This window comes from Jaculus jaculus, chromosome 3, assembly GCF_020740685.1.
Source record: "Jaculus jaculus isolate mJacJac1 chromosome 3, mJacJac1.mat.Y.cur, whole genome shotgun sequence".
NCBI classification, from domain to species: domain Eukaryota; kingdom Metazoa; phylum Chordata; class Mammalia; order Rodentia; family Dipodidae; genus Jaculus; species Jaculus jaculus.
The window spans coordinates 171,583,670-171,602,072 of NC_059104.1; the positions used below are offsets into that span (position 1 = coordinate 171,583,670).

At 44.2% G+C, this 18,403-nt stretch overlaps 1 protein-coding gene across 5 annotated transcripts; it reads right to left on the minus strand.

The window, feature by feature from the left end:
* Window positions 1–5,053: 5,053 nt before the first annotated feature.
* Window positions 5,054–15,908, minus strand: Trim68 (tripartite motif containing 68). Of its 5 annotated transcripts, none has more exons than XM_045145304.1 (7): window positions 15,849–15,908; window positions 13,493–13,975; window positions 9,523–9,618; window positions 7,577–7,837; window positions 7,128–7,150; window positions 6,476–6,576; window positions 5,054–6,275 (listed from the first exon to the last, which is right to left on the minus strand). In XM_045145304.1, the coding sequence occupies exons 2-7, from the start codon at window positions 13,916–13,918 to the stop codon at window positions 5,725–5,727; spliced, it is 1,458 nt and encodes a 485-aa protein (XP_045001239.1). In that variant the 5' UTR covers window positions 13,919–13,975; window positions 15,849–15,908; the 3' UTR covers window positions 5,054–5,724. The 5 variants fall into 5 exon arrangements, with proteins under 5 accessions (XP_045001239.1, XP_045001242.1, XP_004651029.2 ...); XM_045145307.1 differs by having other exon boundaries at window positions 13,841–13,937; window positions 15,849–15,903; XM_004650972.2 differs by having other exon boundaries at window positions 13,493–13,937; window positions 15,849–15,903.
* Between the last annotated feature and the right edge of the window lie 2,495 nt (window positions 15,909–18,403).

Here is an 18,403-nt window from a genome sequence, read left to right on the forward strand (position 1 = left end):
AATGAAATTAAAGGCATGCAGACCTGTGACACTGTCTCATTTGAATAAAAAAAAATTTCACATTAAAAAAATTATTTATTTTTTTGAGAGAGCACAAGAGAGAAAGAGGCAGACACAGAGTGAGAATGAGAGAAAGAATGTATGTGCCAGGGCCTCCAGCCACTGCAAATGAACTCCAGATGAATGTGCTACCTTGTGCATCTGGCTTACATGGGTCCTGGGAAACTGAATCAAGGTCTTTTGGCTTTGCAGGCAAATGCCTTAACCGCTAAGCCATCTCTCCAGCCCCATTTTACTTTTCTTTCTTTCTTTTTTTTTTTTTTGAGGTAGGGTCTCATTCTAGCTTAGGCTGACCTGGAATTCACTATGTAGTCTCAGTGTGGCCTCGAACTCACAGTAATCCTCCTACTTCTGCCTCCCGAGTGCTGGGCTCAAAGGCATGCACCACCACGCCTGGCTCCATTTTACATTTTTTATGAAATTCTTGAATATATGTGCATAATAATATGTGTGAGTGTGTGTGTATGTTGAAGCCAAAAGGCTACCTGTTGTCCCATGCTTTTTATTTATTTAAGAGACAGAGAGTGAGCTGGAGAGATGGCTTAGCAGTTAAGCACTTGCCTGTGAAGCCTAAGGACCCTGGTTCAAGGCTTGATTCCCCAGGACCCACCTTAGCCAGATGCACAAGGGTGCACACGCGTCTGGAGTTCATTTGCGGTGGCTGGAGGCCCTGGCGCACCCATTCTCTCTCTCTCTCTCTCTCTCTCTCTCTCTGCCTCTTCCTCTCTCTGTCTGTCACTCTCAAATAAATAAATTAAAATAACAACAACAAAAATAATTAAAAAAATTGACAAGAGAGTGAGGAGGGGGAGAGAGGGGAGGGAGGGAGACTGTATGGACGTACTAGGTCCTCTTGCCACAAATGAACTGTAGATGCGTGTGCCGCTTTGTGCATCTGGCTTCACATGGATACCAGAGAACTGAACATAGGGTTGACAGGCTTTGGGAGCACAGTTAACTGTGAGCCATTGCCCCAGTCCAGTTCCATGCTTTTTAAAACTTTATGTTTAGACAGGGTCTTTCACTGGCCTGGGGCTTGCCAAGTTGGCTAGACTGGCTGGCCAGGGAATTCTAGGGGTTCACCTGTATTTGGCTTCTCACTTCTGGGATTCCAGGTACATGCTAATACTCATTTTATTTATGTGGGCCCTCGGGATCAAACTCCTGTTGTCATGCGTGTAAAGCAAGTGCTTTGTGGATTGAGCTAACACCCCATTTTTTTGCTTTTTTAATTTAATATTTATTAACATTTTCCATGAGTATAAAAAAAAATCCCATGGTAATACCTTCCCCCCCCCCACTTTCCCCTTTGACATTCCATTTTCCATCATATTACCTCCCCAACTCAATCATTATACTTACATATATACAATACAAACCTATTAAGTACCCTCCTCCCTTTCTTTCTCTTCCCTTTATATCTCCCTTTTAACTTACTGGCCTCTGCTACTAAGTATTTTCCTTTTCACGCAGAAGCCCAATCATCTGTAGCTAGGATACACATATGAGGGAGAACATGTGGCGCTTGGCTTTCTGGGCCTGGGTTACTTCACTTAGTATAATCCTTTCCAGATCCATCCATTTTTCTGCAAATTTCGTAACTTCATTTTTCTTTACTGCTGAGTAGAACTCCATTGTATAAATGTGCCACATCTTCATTATCCACTCATCAGTTGAGGGACATCTAGGCTGGTTCCATTTCCCAGCTATTATAAATTGAGCAGCAATAAACATGGTTGAGCACGTACTTCTAAGGCAATGAGATGAGTCCTTAGGATATATGCTTAGGAGTGCTATAGCTGGGTCATATGATAGATCAATCTTTAGCTGTTTTAGGAACTTCCACATTGATTTCCACAATGGCTGGACCATATTGCGTTCCCGCCAACAGTGTAGAAGGGTTCCTTTTTTTCCACATCCCCGCCAACATTTATGATCATTTGTTTTCATGATGGTGGCCAATCTGACAGGAGTGAGATGGAATCTCAATGTAGTTTTAATCTGCATTTGCCTGATGACTAGTGACATAGAACATTTTTTTAGATGCTTATATGCCATTTGTATTTCTTCCTTTGAGAATGCTCTACTTAGCCCCAAAGCCCATTTTTTGATTGGCTTGATTTCTTATTATTTAACTTTTTGAGTTCTTTGTATATCCTAGATATTAATCCTCTATCAGATATATAGCTGGCGAAGATTTTTTCCCATTCTGTAGGGTGCCTCTTTGCTTTTTTCACTGTGTCCTTTGAAGTGCAAATCTTTGTAATTTCATGAGGTCCCAGTGATTAATCTGTGGTTTCATTGCCTGAGCAATTGGGGTTGTATTCAGAAAGTCTTTGCCGAGACCAATATGTTGAAGGGTTTCCCCTACTTTTTCCTCTAGCAGCTTCAGAGTTTCAGGTCTGACGTTAAGGTCTTTAATCCATTTGGACTTAATTCTTGTGCATGGCAAGAGAGAAGAATCTATTTACATCTTTCTGCAGATATACATCCAGTTTTCCCAAAGCCATTTGCTGAAGAGGCTGTCTTTTCTCCAATGAGTATTTTTGGCATTTTTATCAAATATCAGGTGGCTATAGCTACCTGGGCTTACATCTGGGTCCTCTATTCTGTTCCACTGATCTACATGTCTGTTTTTGTGCCAGTACCATGCTGTTTTTGTTACTATGGCTCTGTAGTATAGGTTAAAATCAGGTATAGTGATACCACCAGCCTTATTTTTGTTTGTCAGTATTATTTTAGATATTCGAGTTTTTTTGTGATTCCAAATGAATTTTTGGATTGTTTTTTCTATTTCCATGAAGAATGCCTTTGGAATTTTGATAGAGATTGCATTAAATGTGTAGATTGCTTTCAGTAATATTGCCATTTTCACAATATTGATTCTTCTGATCCAGGAACAAGGGATGTTTCTCCACTTTCTAGTGTCTTCTGCAATTTCTTGCTTGTTTTAAAGTTCTCATTGTAGAGATTCTTTACTCCCTTGGTTAGGTTTATTCCAAGGTATTTTATTTTTTTAGATGCAATTGTGAATGGGAGTGATTCCCTGATTTCATCCTCTGTGTGTTTGTTTTAGCATATATGAAGGCTACTGATTTCTGTGTATTTATTTTGTATCCTGCTACATTGCTGTAGGTTTTGATCAGCTCTAACAGTTTGCAAGTAGAGACTTTAGGGTCCTTTATGTATAGAATCATGTCATCTGCAAATCATGACAACTTGATCTCTTCCTTTCCAATTTCTATCCCTTTTATGTGTGTCTCTTGCCTTATTGCTATGGCTAAGACTTCCAAAACTATGTTAAATAAAAGTGGGGACAGTGGACACCCTTGTCTTGTTCCTGATTTTAGTGGAAAAGCTTCCAGTTTTTCCCCATTTAGTAATATGTTGGCTGTAGGCTTGTCAAAAATAGCTTTTATTATATTGAGACATGTTCCTTCTATTCCCAGTCTCTGTAGGACTTTTATCCTGAAGGGTTGTTGGATTTTGTCAAATGCTTTCTCTGCGTTTAATGAGATGATCATGTGATTTTTGTCCTTCAACCCATTTATATAATGTATTATATTTATAGATTTGTGTATATTGAACCATCCCTGCATCTCTGGGATAAAGCTTACTTGGTCAGGGTGAATGATCTTTTTGATATACTCTTGTATTCTGTTTGCAAATATTTTGTTGAGAATTTTTGCATCTATGTTCATGAGAGAGATTGGTCTGTAATTTTCTTTTTTTTTGTTCTACCTCTGCTTGGTTTTGGTATCAGGGTGATGCTGGCCTCATAGAAGGAGTTTGGTAGAATTCCTTCTTTTTCTATTTCCTGGAAAAGTTAAGAAGCAATGGTGTTAGCTCTTCCTTAAAGGTCTGGTAAAATTCAGCAGGGAATCTATCTGGGCCTGGCTTGTTTTAGTTGGGAGATTATTGATAACTGTTCAGATCTCCATGTTTGTTATAGGTCTATTTAAGTGATTAATCTCATTTTGATTTAATTTAGGTAGGTCATATAAATCAAGGAAAGCATCCATTTCTTTCAGATTTTCATACTTTGTGGAGTATATGCTTTTATAGTATGTCCTTATGATTTTTTGAATTTCTCTGGAATCTGTTGTGATGTTACCTTTTTCATCTCTGATTTTTATATTTTTTGTCTTTTCTCTCTTTCTTTTGGTCAGATTTGCTAAGGGTTTATCAATCTTGTTTATCCTTTCAAAGAACCAACTCTTTGTTTCATTAATTCTTTGGATTTTTTTTGTTTCTATTTCATTAATTTCTGCCCTAATCTTTGTTATTTCTTCCCGTCCACTGATTTTTGGTTTGCCTTGTTCTTCTTTTTCCAAGGCTTTAAGGTGAAGCATTAGGTCATTTACTTGTGACCTTTCTAATTTCTTAATATAGGCACTTAAGGCTATAAATTTACCTCTTAGAACTGCCTTCATTGTGTCCCAGAGATTTTGGTATGTTGTAACACCCCATTTTTAATTTGTAAAATCTCTTATCTGCTGAAGATTTGTAAGTAATAACTTAAGGCTGTTTTAGTCTCCACATCCATAAAGTAAAAATTAAAACTATGGCTCATGAGTGTTTTGAACCTGCCCCTGAGAGAAGCGGTAGGCCAGGACAAGGTCTCCTCCACGTCTCAGAGCAGTGTTCCATTTGCTCATTCTTGGGGGCAGGGGCAGTGGAGGGCAGGGAGGCATACTGTGTGGCCTGGGCAAGTTTTGTGTTCTGAATGACACAGTGTTTCTCTAGTGAGGAGGGAAGAAGGGCGTGACCAGAGTTTGGTCAGTAACACCAGCCTCAGATGGCCTTAGCGTGACAATCAGATCTGTATATGCACATCATTCTCTTGCTGCATTGGAAACCTCCACTTGAAAGCTTTTTTGAAGTCTGCACCCAATTTGCCCTCGTCACTGCCTTGATTATGGCACTACCGTGGGCAGCAGGGATGCTGCCCTCAGCTCCACAATGCCGGGATGAACACCCCAGCCAAACACACTTCATGGGAGGAACGGGTTTATTTCAGCTTACAAATTCAGAAGCCCCATCCATGGCAGAAGAAGCTGGCCCCCTTTCACAGACCCACATAGAGAGAAACCACCAAAAAGACAGCAATCACCAAAATGTAGCAAGCATGAACCCAGAGCTCAAACTGCTCTGCACACACCTTTGGGCTGCAATTCAGATCCACCCCCAGGGACACGATCGGGCTGGAATCCAGGATCCACCCCCAGTGACACCTCCTCCAGCCAGGCAGCTGGAGACCCAAGTTACAAGCTTAATAAAACACCTGAGTCTATGGGCAACATACATACATAAATAGCATTCTCTTCCCTCCCCCAACTGGAAAACTCCACTTAAAAGCTGTTCTGAAGTCTGCATCCAATGCATCCTCATCACTGACTTAATTACGCACTAGTTAGGAACCAGGGAGGAGGCACGTGGGCAGCAGGATGGACACAGCCCTTTCACTATCATGGGAAATGCAGCATTGCAAATGCTTTTCTGACTGGGTTTTGCTTTTCAATGCATGGTAGCAACAGACTACAGTGACAAGCAGAGGAATCTCTGGGTTCAGGGCTTGAATAAAGGGGATGCTTGTCATTGGTAGCATCTTCCAACAGCCCTGTGTGCCAGATTCCAAGGGCTCTGATTAGGATGTTGGCTGTCCTAGTCCTCCCCATCCAGGGAGCAAATGGTCAGGGGAGCAGTGTTGTTGATGCCAATGCTGTAGCAGGGACTGAAATAGGGAAGGAGGCGCCCAGGGAAGGGACAGTGGGGGAAAGTGAAAATGTGGGAGCCACTGTCAGTCACATTGTAGAAGGAGATATGATGGGCCTCGTAATCTAGGAAGATTCCTACCCGATGTGGAGGGACTTGCAAGGACAGGAGAGGGTATTCATCAGTGCCTGCCCGGTACTCAGTCCCCTTCCTCAGCCTTATTACCCAGAATCCATAGTGGGGGGATAAATAGACCACCTCCTTCCGGTCTACATCTTCCTTACACACTCCCAGGCCCCATTCAGACCTGTCTCCCACCTCTACCTCCCAGTAGTGCAGGCCTGAAGAGATGCACTGTTTTCCCAAGACAATGTTATAGCGGTAAAATCTCTCCGGGTTGTCGGGCAGGTCCTGCTGGGTGTCTCCGTAGCGTACACTCTTTCTGTCCTCGGACACGATGAGGCGGGAATAAGCTGTGTCTGGATCCAGGCACACATCCACTGTGGAAAAAGATCCTGGTTGGTAACACTGACAATGAGTAAGGGGCTCGTGGGAGGTCCCTCGATAAATGCAGCCACAGATTTCTCAGCGACGGGTGGGATAATGCTACCAGACAGTTACCTAGAAAGCACTGAGTTGTTTTCATCTCAATTAAAGGCAGCCCTCCCACTGCCCATCACCGTCTCCCAGGATCCATTACGTGCGTATGTCTTCAGGATCTCTCTCAGTCCCAGCACGAGACAATTTGTCTTCAGCTCCAGAGAGACTGGCTCTGGCCGTTGCAGGCTCCAAGATTCGTTCCTGCAGAGGAAGGTGATCTTTGGGTCCAGGAGTCCCGGGTCTGCCACATGGGACCTTTCCTTAGTTCAGGGAAGAGTGGCTTGTCCAGGGACAATACAGCACCTCTGCTCAGCAGAGCAGAGGTGTAATTGATGATTGTCTGTTTGTGACACAGAGACAAGAACTTCTGCGTCCCCATGCTGTGGCAAGGGTTAGGTGTGCTGTGACAGCTGGAGAGGAAGAGGAGTGCTGTCGAGGAGAAAGGCTCACACTCAGAGCTGGAGGCCACAGGAGGCTGTTTTCTTTCCTTGGGTCATTTATTGGAAATGATCTATTTTATGGATGTTAGTTGAAATTCTTATTGGTAAGAGCAGAAATGCGTTTGATGAAGTATGAAGAAGGAGAAGAGAGCTCAGCAGAGTATTCAGCCAATAAGAGTCTAGGAGGGAGGAGACTGATTCAGCATCTGCTTTCTGTAGGAACCAGTCTACATCCCTTCTCCACTTCTGGCCCTGGACAGGCTCCTTTATGCCCTGTAAGGCTGTCTGGAGGTTCTGAGGATTGGCACATACCTGTTTAAGGCTTCCTGAACACCCTAGAAGAGAAAAATGCAGCACGTGACTATGTTCGGAGGGACCAGACACTGACTCTGGAATAGGGTTTCTCAGAGACAGACATGCCAAGGCTGGAGGGAAGCAGTGTGGGTCTACAGGGGCAGGAGCCTGTGGGAGGACCACAGAGCAGACCTGGCTGAACAACTTCGGGGGCCCCTTCTCAAGACTCCAGGGGTGGGGCTGAAACGCCACCACCCTTCCAGAGCACCTGCTGTTTTCCTATCTCTAGCTGGGGACAGAGGCCAGGTCATCCACTAGAAGAGGGAAGAGGGAACAGAGAATATTAGCTGGGGGGCATATGGGGTCCTTGGCGGCTGGGCAGAAGCAGGAGCAGCCAGTCCTTCGGGGATGGATCTCACGCCATTGACAGCTCTCGCTCAGGCTTCCCAGGCAGGGCCGCTACTCACCGGCAGCATCCAGCGGACGGGCCGCTGGGACCTCTCTTCTAGCTCTGCGATCATCCTCCACAGGGCCTGGCTCTGCCGGGTGAGCTCGTCACGACTCAGCTCCAGCTTCCGAGTCGTCTCCCTCTCTTCTTCCTCTAGGCTGGCCAGTGCGGCAGCTGCCTCCACCTCCACCTGCCTCCCCGCAAGCTGCTGTCTCTTTAGTAACTGCCTGTATTTCTCAAACTCCTGTACGATAGTCCGCTTTCTCGTCTCCACCTGCACCTATGGAGTCAAGATCGGAGTCTGCAACGTTAGTGTTAGCGGGAGGACCGCCGAGAGTTAAGGATGCCGGCACGTACTCAGACATTCACCATGAGATGTTTTGGGTGGAACTGTGTACTGGGCGTTATACGAGCAAAGATAAAAGATATGCCCCATAGCCCCAGGGCACGGCTGATACTGGTTTCCTTCTTTAGGTAGAGTACTCTCTTACATGAGACGGGGAGGACCAGAAGTATTAATATTTATTTTGGAACACATACACACGTATTCCCAGAGTTCTTACCCATCCCTCCCCCCCGCCACACCTGGTCATGCTAGACCTGCTACTACTCTGGTTCCCCCTCCTGGTGTGGTCACTGATGGTGCCTCTGGGCTGAGAGAGAAGACCACTTCGTGCCCAGGACCCCCTCTGGGCACACTGCCCAAGGACTCTCCCTCACAGGGCAGTTTCTCCATAAAACCCTCGCCTTGGCCCTCACTGACTTTCTTTCAGATTTTCTAGATCCAGGCCAAGTGCAGCCTCTCTTTTTCTCCCCTCTTTTCCCTCTCTAATCTTCCTTTCCTCTTTCTAGTACCCACCCCCTTTCTCTCCTCCTCTCTTCCTCCCCCTTTCTTCCATCTCCCCCTTTACAATAAAATCTCGAGGCAGGAAGCTGTCTGAGCCCCTGGATCCAAAGCTTCCCTCCTTTTTTGTTCAGCTCATGCTCTATTCTGGTATTAAATGAGACCCTGGGCCCAAGAAACTGCCAGTCTTGGTCCTCTACTGCGAAGCCGGAACCTGAGTATGTTGAGAATGGGTCCCAAGTCTAAACATGTGATTTTTTTACATTTCATATACATATTATATACATAGCCTGAAGGTAATTTTATAAAATACTTTTAGTGTGCTTGCATTTTGCAACCCATTTTTTGGATCACTTTTGAATTCAAGGCACTCAAAATGTACCACTCTTACTGATGAAAGTAGAATTCAGGTATTATTAATTATTACTATTATGATTGCTATTAGTTTTTTCGTTAGGCAAGGTAGGTCTTGCTATGGCTGGTCTAGAGTTTGCTATGCAGACCAAACTGGTCTTGAAATTGTAGCAATCCTCCTGTCTCTGTTTCCTAAATGCTGGGATTATAGGCACGCCCCACAACACCCTGCATCAGGATGTCATCTTGGTCTCATTGGATCTGGATTACTTTTCATTTTCAGAATCTCAACCAGATATGTTATGTATATAGTTTCTAGCATGGTGTAACTTGACTATGCAGTTAGAATGTTTTTGTTTTCTCTAGCATTTTTTTATGTTCAATGTACTATTTTAGATCACTTTGACATCACTTTCTCTCGATCCAGAGAGTTTCATAGTTATTGGCTTTAAATGTATTTCAGAAGTAGTTTTCTAACATTTTGATAAACGAACTCTTAGCAACTATGTTTCATTAGGGAATGTGAAACAGAAACTATGTCTTTTTGCCATTATGCAAGTCACTCCCATGAGTTAATGTGCTTGTGAGGCACACACTTTACTCATATGAGGACATGGGGTCATTATTACATCACAATCTGCATGCTGAAACTGAAAAGTTACATGGCCTAAGGAAAAAGGAAAGCCAGAGTTAGGACTTTAGTTTCTCTTGAAGCCCCTCTACAGATGAATGACACAAACTTTTTTTTTTTTCATGTGGCAACCTGCCTTCCAGTTGTCGGCTCGTTTCCTCTCACTGACTTCCAGCTTCCAGGCCTCTTCTTGCTCTTTCCTCAGACGTTCCAGAGCCTCATGGAGTTTCCACTGCAAGAGACACAAAGTTCATGAGGCCACTTCATCTGAAAAAGAGGCTTCCTCTTGTTGGTTGGTGACAAGAAAAACAATGTCCTTCAGGAAACAGGCCAGAGTAAGTGCTGAGAGAAAAGGGAATGCCACAGAGGGCACAGCCTGTCCTCATGACCCCCAGGGTAGAGCTGTGGGCTGAGAACCATCTTAACTCCCACAGTCTCCAAAGTGTACTTGAAGTAGAAGAAAATGTCCATCTCCAACTTTTCTATGAAAAGAACATGTTGGACTTTCCTACTTAAGCCTTCTTTTCTGATCTATCTTGTTCTCTATGGTCTCCCAGAACCTTGCTGTGGACAGTGTGGTCCAGGGTCAGCAGGGTAAACACTGATTGGGAGCTTGTTAGAACTTCAGATACTCTCAAAGTAAAGATCCACTATATTTTTGTCTTTTGGTTTCTTTCTTTTTTTTTTTTTTTTTTTCGAGGTAGGGTCTCACTGGCTCAGGCTGACCTGGGATTCACTATGTAGTCTCAGGGTGGCCTTGAATTCTCAGAGATCCTCCTACCTCTGCCTCCCGAGTGCTGGGATTAAAGGCGTGCGCCACCACACTCGGCTTGTCTTTTGGTTTTTTTGAGATAGGGTCTTGCTTTTTAGCCCAGGCTGACCTGGAATTCACTATGTCCAACTCATGGTGATCCTGGATTAGAAGCATGCACCACCATGCCAGGCGAGATTCACTTTTAATGTTTTACCCATTTATCTTGTTGAGAGAAAAGCTAGCTCAGGGGATTTGTCTTACATTCTTGTCCTCTAATCTTTCTTTCTTTCTTTTTTTTTTTTTCTTTATGAGGTAGGGTCTCACTCTAGCCCAGGCTGACCTGGAATTCACTATGTAGTCTCAGGGTGGCTTGAACTCACAGTGATCTCCTATCTCTGCCTCCTGAGTTCTGGGATTACATGCATGCACCATAATGCCTGGCTTTTTTTCTCTTTCTTTTTGCCCCCTAATCTTAACTCGAAGAAAAACATTAGGATAGGACAAGATCATTGATCACTAAATAACTGTAATAATGGTTATTACAATGTGTCAGCATAAACATCCAAGAAAAGAGCAAGAAGCCTGAATGCTGGAAGCTGACAAGGGCAGATATAAAGAAGGAACAGGTAAGATGGTTGCCTGCAAAACCTATCAATTGGGTTTGACTCCCCAGTGCCCATGTGAAGGCACATGCGCAAAGTGAAACATGTGGCTGGAGTTCATATGCAATGGCTGGAGGCCCAGGCATGCCTATCTCTCTCTCTCTCTCCTTGCAAATAAATAAATAAAAAGCATATCTTTTTTTTTAAGAAAAAAGGAAAAGAAGATGCAACAGAAATGACTTTCACAAAGTGGGGTAAAATGGACTTGGGAGATAAAGAGAAGAGCCCTGTCCACAGAGCAAAACCCAGGTTTTACTCTTTTGTCTTCTTTCAACCAACTTAACCTGAAGTCAAAAGAGACATGAGAACAAAGATGCTGCTTTAATGTATTCATAGTGCTTAAGCAGACCTGGCATTGGGAACTCAATCCTAAGTGACCCCTTATGGTTTGTTCTAGCTCCAAAATAAATGATATTAATGCCAAATTTCTAAATCTCTAACTTGTCTTAAAAATGATGAGGTTAAAATGACTCACTCAATGTCAAATGTATGACATTGCAAGGGGATGTCTTCAGGTCTTGATACATCCAAGACATCCAGAAATCCAAACTAAAACACGGTCCCCTCAAAGTTTCAATACTGAAAACGTCTTTTTGTTATTAGGCAATTCTATGTTGGGATTTGGAAAGTGGGTGGGGAGGAAGTAGAAGAGAAAGAAATCCAAGAAGGTCACATAGGTGGTTCATTGGTAGAAATCAAAGGTCATGAATTCAGAAAAGATAGAACTCAGTAGATTATATTCAGAGATCTGTTGATATCGGCAGCCTAAGGAATTACGGTTGGGTGTTATGGTGGTTTGATTCAGGTGTCCCTCATAGACTTAGGTGTTCTGAATGCTAGGTGTCCAGCTGATGGAGATTTGGGAATTAACACCTTTTGGAGGCAGCGTATTGTTAGGGTAGGCTTACGGGTGTTATAGCCAGTTTCCCCTTGCCAGTGTTTGGCAGATTCTCCTGTTCCTGTTGTCCACCTTATGCGGGCCAGGGGGTGATGTCCACTGTCTACTCATGCCATTGTTTTCCCTGCCATCATAGAGCTTCCCCTCGAACCTGTAAGCCAAAATAAACCTCTTTTTCCCACAAGTTGCTCTTGGTCAGATGATTTCTACAGGCAATGCAAACCTGACTACATCAGTAAAATGGTACTGAGGAGTGGGATTGCTGCTAGACACCTGTGTGGCTTTGGCCTCTTGGAGCTTATTTTCAAGAGGAATGTGGAGGGATTTGAAACCATGGCCTAAGAGACACCTTAAAGTGCTGTAAATACAGCTTGATGGACTATTCTGGTCAGAGTTGAAAGACCTGAATGCAATAAGAACTAGGGACTCTGAGGTTTGGCTTATGAGGATGAGAAAGAGCTTTGCTTGGATGGGGCTAGAAGGTGTTTGTGTGAGAAGCTTGCTGTTATGCCTGTGTCCTGAGAAGTTGTGCAGGGTTGCTTTGTATAGAAATGAATTGGTGTGAGCAGAGGGATATGGTATAGAAAAAAGAAAAAAAATCTTTGAGTGAACTGCTGCCCATTCAGCTGCAACTGAGAGATTATAACCTTTGAGATTGGGCTAGCTGACCTGCACTGGGGCAACAGGAAGAATGTAGACTCTTTTGAAGGGGCCTGAGTGCTGAAGAAGTGTCCTGTTCTTTAAAGTCTGTTTTATTCTCCCCTGGATTAACAAATTGGCACCCTACCTGGTATTGTGGAGTATAAGAAATGCAGGAATGAGAGGGTCATTGAGTTCGCAACACTGTCTTGTGTTTTGGAAATGGCCATGGGCAGTGTGAAGCAGGTTTGCCTCCACAAAGACCCCATGGGGCCATGAGGATGAACCGTGGATTGCAGTGGAGATCCAGGGGAGATGCCAGGACCATGGGATGGCTGCTAAGAAAAGCTGCCAGCCCTGATGAAGTTTTCCAGGACTGTGAGTAGCCTAGCTGGAGGGGCAGAATTGAAACTCTAGAGACTTGTTGCTAGATATAATTATCAGACTTGGAGACTTGTCACTTGTTGGACTTGGAGCTAGAGTTTGGTGTTTGCCCTGTTTAAATCATATATTGCTTGAGTATTTCTTTGCTATGGCCAAAGCCATATTTTGTAGTGTGAATGTTTATTCTGTGACATTATGGTTTTTGTGAGGTTATTTTTTGGTATTATGGCTCAGTTAAAAGATGTCGGACTATACTATGTATGATGTATGAACATCAGTGGAGTTGATAAAAACTATGGGGACTTTTAAAGTTGTACTGAATGCATTGTATGGATCATGTATGGATATCAGTTTATGGGGGTCGGGGTGGAATGTGGTGGTTTGATTCAGATGTCCTCCATAAATTTACATGTTCTGAATGCCAGGTTCCCAGCTGATGGAGATTTGGGAATTAAGGCCTCTTGGAGGTAGTGTATTGTTGGGGGTGGGCTTATGGGTATTATAGTCAGTTTCCCTTTTCCACTGTTTGGCACACCCTCCTGTTCCTGTTGCCCACCTCATGTGGGTCAGGGGGTGATATCCATCCTCTGCTCATGCCATTGTTTGCCCTGCCATCATGGAGTTTCCCCTTGAGCCTGTAAGCCAAAATAAACATCTTTAATCCACAAGCTGCTCTTGGTTGGATGACTTCTATCAGCAATGCAAAGCTGATTGCAACATGTTTGATATAGAGATGAAAAAGTGAAGGGAAGAGGCAAGACTGGACTACCTTATAGTCCCAGGCAGCATCCTCCATGGGCACAACACTGTGGTTCTTATGCTCTGGGGACTGGCTACAGGCCTCACAGGCCATCACGCCATCCTCTTTGCAGAACATCTTCAGCTGTTCACTGTGGAACTTACACACATCACCTTCCATCCCTGTCTCTGAACACAGACCCAGCAGACGGACTTTTTCTACAACACTGGCCAGCTGCCAATTAGGCCGCAAGCTCCTTGGCTGTACAGGAGCTCGGCAAAGGGGACAGGTGGAATCCAACTTCTGGGGTCCTCTTGGGACCTCCCAGAGTCCAGAAAGACAGCTACGGCAGAAGGTATGGCCACATGTGATGCTCACAGGTTCCCTCAAGAGTGTCATGCAGACGGGACAGGCCAGTTCTTCCACAACGGCTTCCACCAGTCTTGCAGGATCCATGGTTTCTCTTCACAACCATCTCAAAACATGAATAAAACCAGAAAGAGGTATTGATGACTATGAAGAATAAAAGAAAAATAGAAAAAAAAAGCAGAACAGAGATCAATAAAAATGATAGTTAGTGACATAAGAATAACCTTTCTTTTGGACCCTGTATTGGCCTTTTATTTCATCTCATACCTCCTGCCTAACAGAGGAAGCAGATTCTGGGAGTCCAGTTTTTATTTTGAAATTTTTAATAAATGTTTTGGTTTTACAAGGTAAGGTCTTTCTCTAGCCCAGGCTGACCTGGAATTCACTATGTAGTCTCTGGCTGGCCTTGAACTCACAGCGATCCTCCTACCTCTGTCTCCTCTCCTTGAGTGCTGGGATTAAAGGTTGTGCCACCACACCTGGCCCAGTTTTTATTTGGTTCTGATTTTCTATTATTCTCATAGTAATCATGCTCCATTCACCAGCTAGACTAAAGGCACATGAAATGAGGATTCTCAGTATCCAGAAAAGGGCCACAAATGCCTCCAATCTTCCTCTAGTGTATTTAATTGTACATTTATCAAGGTGCAAAAACAAAACAAACAAAAAACCCAAATGCCAGAAGCTCATTGCCTAGACGCTCAAATTGATTTATGTAGCCCATCAAAGTGTACGAGAACTAGCAGATCTCTCGTTGTGCCCTACACATTGCTGCCCACTTCTCTAGCATGACATTTTTATCATTCACCAATGTGCCAAGACACTTTCCTCCACATTTAGTGGTGTATGTCACAAGCAGATGTGAAATAACGTCCCTTGGGACATAAAAGCTAAGCTCACTTGATAAGTGAATATACATTATATATATTACATATATATAGTTTTGACTGTTTCCTAGGCCACATGTCAGGGTCAGTTTATTGGCTCACTTGGAAGTATTTATTCACTCATCTTGTAAGTTTGCACTGCTGTATCCTTAACACCTAAACAGAGCCTGTCATGTGTACACTGCTGAATTTATGTTTATGAAATGAATAAACCATCCGTAAAAACAGTTTCTAAGCCCAAAATGCCTTTTTAACTGATTAGGTAATTGAAAGTATAAACCAATAATAGGAAACACCCTAGAGCAGGCGTGTGCATTTTACATAGATAAACTCGGTTTACTTCACAACTCAGGGCAGGTTCTTGGCTGAGTTCCACTACTTTAGTTAGGGAAAATTACCTAACATCTCTAGCTTCAAGAGTTATTTTCTATGTTGTTCACTATTATTTCTCCAATGCCATTACCTTTTTTTTTTTTTTTTTTTTTTAAAATACATGACTTAAGTGTAAATATTGAGCTGCAGCTGCTGGCAGGCAGAAGTGTTAATATCCTCTCCTAAGTCTATGCGTGTTCTGCCGGAAGGGGACGGTATTGCCTACACATGACAGGACAAGAGATTGACTTGTCTCACTTCAAGCTACCGAGTGGACGAATCAAAAATATTTGCAAACTGAGAGTTGCTGCCAGTAGAAAATCTAGCTGATTTTTTTTTATTATACATAAGTTACTTTGATACAACTTAAATAATTAAACGTCTCGCTTCCAAGGTGACTGTGGCGAGGGGAGTCAATCTGGGAGAAGGCACTGCAGGAGGAAGGGGCGGAGCCTGCAAGGACCCCGGGAGACGGGCCCGAGGGCGGGGGCGGCGGTCCACCCAGGGCAGAGGAGCGGCTGACAGTACCTTGCTGACCTCAGGGCGCTGGAAGGACCCCGGACACAGTGGGGTCCAGGGTGCCTGACCTGTGCCTTCCAGGCCGCAAGGGCCTCCCCACGCCTCCTCCGCCCGGGCCCGCCCTGCGTGGAGAAACCAGAAGTGAGCATCGGGGTTCCTGGGAGTCCCGGGGGTCCCGGGGGTCCAGGGGGTCCCGGGTCCACAAGTGCCGGGAGCGACCGGCCCCGAGCTGCGCTTACCTAGAGTCCTGGACCCGAGCTCAGCGACCCAGACCAAGGCAGCCGGGGGCGGCCCGCCACGCCTCAGGCCACGCCCACGGCGCCGGAGCCAATGAGGGAGACGAGTGCGCCACAGCAGCCAATCATCGACGGGGGACCAGACACCCTTAGCCAATTGGAGATGGGCAGGAAGTCCGGCGCCTCTTGCAGAGTGTCAGTGTTTTCTGTACTTTCTTCTTTCTTTTTATTTTTTTTTGGTCTGGCCCAGTTCCTCGCTCAGAGCCGCTTAAATTTTAAAGGGGCACAGAAGTCAGTTCCAGGACTTTTCGAAGCGTTGAGGGTCTGCATTAAAAAAAGGGGTATTGGGCTGGAGAGATGGCTTAGCGGTTAAGCGCTTGCCTGTGAAGCCTAAGAGCCCCGGTTCGAGGCTCGGTTCCCCAGGACCCACGTTAGCCAGATGCACAAGGGGGCGCACGCGTCTGGAAATCGTCTGCAGTGGCTGGAAGCCCTGGCACGCCCATTCTCTCTCTCTCTCTGCCTCTTTCTCTGTCACTCTCAAATAAATAAATAAAAATAAACCAAAAAATAAAATAAAATAAAATAAAATAAAATAAAATAAAATAAAATAAAATAAAATAAAAGGGTGTTTAGGGCAGGGAGAGGTGGCTCAGCGGTGAAGACACTTGCCTGCAAAGCTTAAGGACCCAGGTTTGATTCCCCAGTGCCCACATAAAGCCAGATGCACAAAGTGTCACATGCATCTGGTGTTCATTGGCAGCGGCTGAAGATCCCAGAGTGCCCATTCTCTTTCTCCCTTCTATGTCTCTGCTTGCAAATAATAATAATAATAATAAAGCATTTTTAGAAAAGGCTGTTTATACAAAGTGGGTAGGAGTACCCTGGACATGCATGGTCTCCCCACTGCCTCATAGGGACTGACTGAGACCTTCATGACCCCTCAGTAAAGACCATAACCCACTGAGGAGGGTGCCAGGGAAATGGAGGCAGGGCAGAAGACATGCCTGTGAGGGCATAAAAGACTATATAACCTGTTATAATATAAATTAAATTAAACAAAAAGGCTGTCCACTTTCTAGTTTTTGAAAAAAAATATTTTTTGTATATTTATTTGGGAGGGAAGGAGGGAGGGAGAAGGAGGGGATGAGGGAAGGAGAGAGAGAGAGAGATTGTGTGTGAGTTAGAAAGAAAGAAAGAGAAGGAGAAGAAAGAGAATAGAGAATACCAGGGAAAGAATAAGAGGCATCCAGAGAGCTAGAAATCCAGTGAGGGATTTCTGGGAAGAGGCGGGAAACTGCCTTGTGAGGGAGGGGCCTTGGGCGTTGTGCTGATACAGGGGCTGGGTGGAGGTAGCATTTCCTCTCTCCAAGTTCCTGCCTCCACACCTTCCCTGCGTGACGGACTGCAACCTTGAGCTAAACCAAAATTAGCTCTTCTGCTGCTTTCTGTTAGGTCTTGGTCACAGCAGTGATGAAGCAAGGAATGCAGTCATTTACCTCTTTTTGAGGCAGTCTGTCATTGGCCCGGAGCTTACCAATTAGGCTGGACTAGACAGCCAGTGACCTCTTGGGAATCCACCCACCTCCGTGTCCCTAGCAATGGGATTACAGGCCATGTGCTGTCAGGCCCAGCATTTTACATGGGTGCTTGGGATCCAAACTCACTTCCCACGCTTGTGAGAACACTGTACTGACTGAGTTATCTCCCCAGCGCTCAACAATTATGTTTTCAGTAGCTCATTAATCAAAGAAAAATGACATAAAACTTAATCCTAACATGTTAGAAATACGCTTTAATTCACTTAGACACTATAAACATTGCAAAAATGTGTTGTCACGAGAAAAGTTTCCCATTAAAGACAAGTACTACTGCTTAAAGAATACTGGAGAAGTATCTCAGTGCTTCCTTGCACAGCAGAATGCATGCATGCAGTGCATAAAATGAAATGTGCATATGCACAAGCTGGTCACGCCTACAATTCTAGCACTTGGGAGTCTGAGGCAGAAGAATTCAAAGTGGGAGACCAGCCTGGCTGATGACGCAGCAGGAACCTTTCTTGGAATAATAAAAAAAAATGCACATAGACTTAAATAGATATAAACATGAGACAGTGATGAATACTTAAAAATTGTCAATAATCCAACATTTAATTGAAGAAGTCCAAAAACAAATTACAAAACTCTCTTTCTAGTTTATTTTGATTTTTCATTTTGAGTATAACTTTTAAAGATTCTCTTCATTTTGTGATTTATTTATTTTTATTAATTAATTTTGTACTCAGTGAATACAGTCAAGTTGGTACCATTGTTAGCCTCTTACCTGTCCTCCCTCCTCCCCCTGGACCCTCCTTGTTGAGGTATGCCCCGGCCAGCAGGGAGTTGAACAAGGACTCGAGGAGAAGCTAACCTGAGTGAAAAAAGGCAAACAGACACAAGAAGGAGACTATGCTAGGTGTTTGTCAAGGCCTTGAGATTTTATTTTTTCCACGTAGGTTTATATAGGGTTGTAGGGGGAAGGAGATACGGTCAGGGCAAGGAGTTGTACGGGGAAGGGGAAGT

Coding starts and splice junctions, on each gene's coding strand:
- Trim68 (XM_045145304.1), bottom strand. CDS start 13,918: ATGGATCCTGCAAGACTGGTGGAAGCCGTTGTGGAAGAACTGGCCTGT. Junction 7,838..9,522: donor AACGAGCCGACAACTGGAAG/GCAGGTTGCCAC, acceptor TTGACTCCATAG/GTGCAGGTGGAGACGAGAAA. Junction 6,577..7,127: donor GTTCAGGAAGCCTTAAACAG/GTATGTGCCAAT, acceptor CTTCCTCTGCAG/GAACGAATCTTGGAGCCTGC.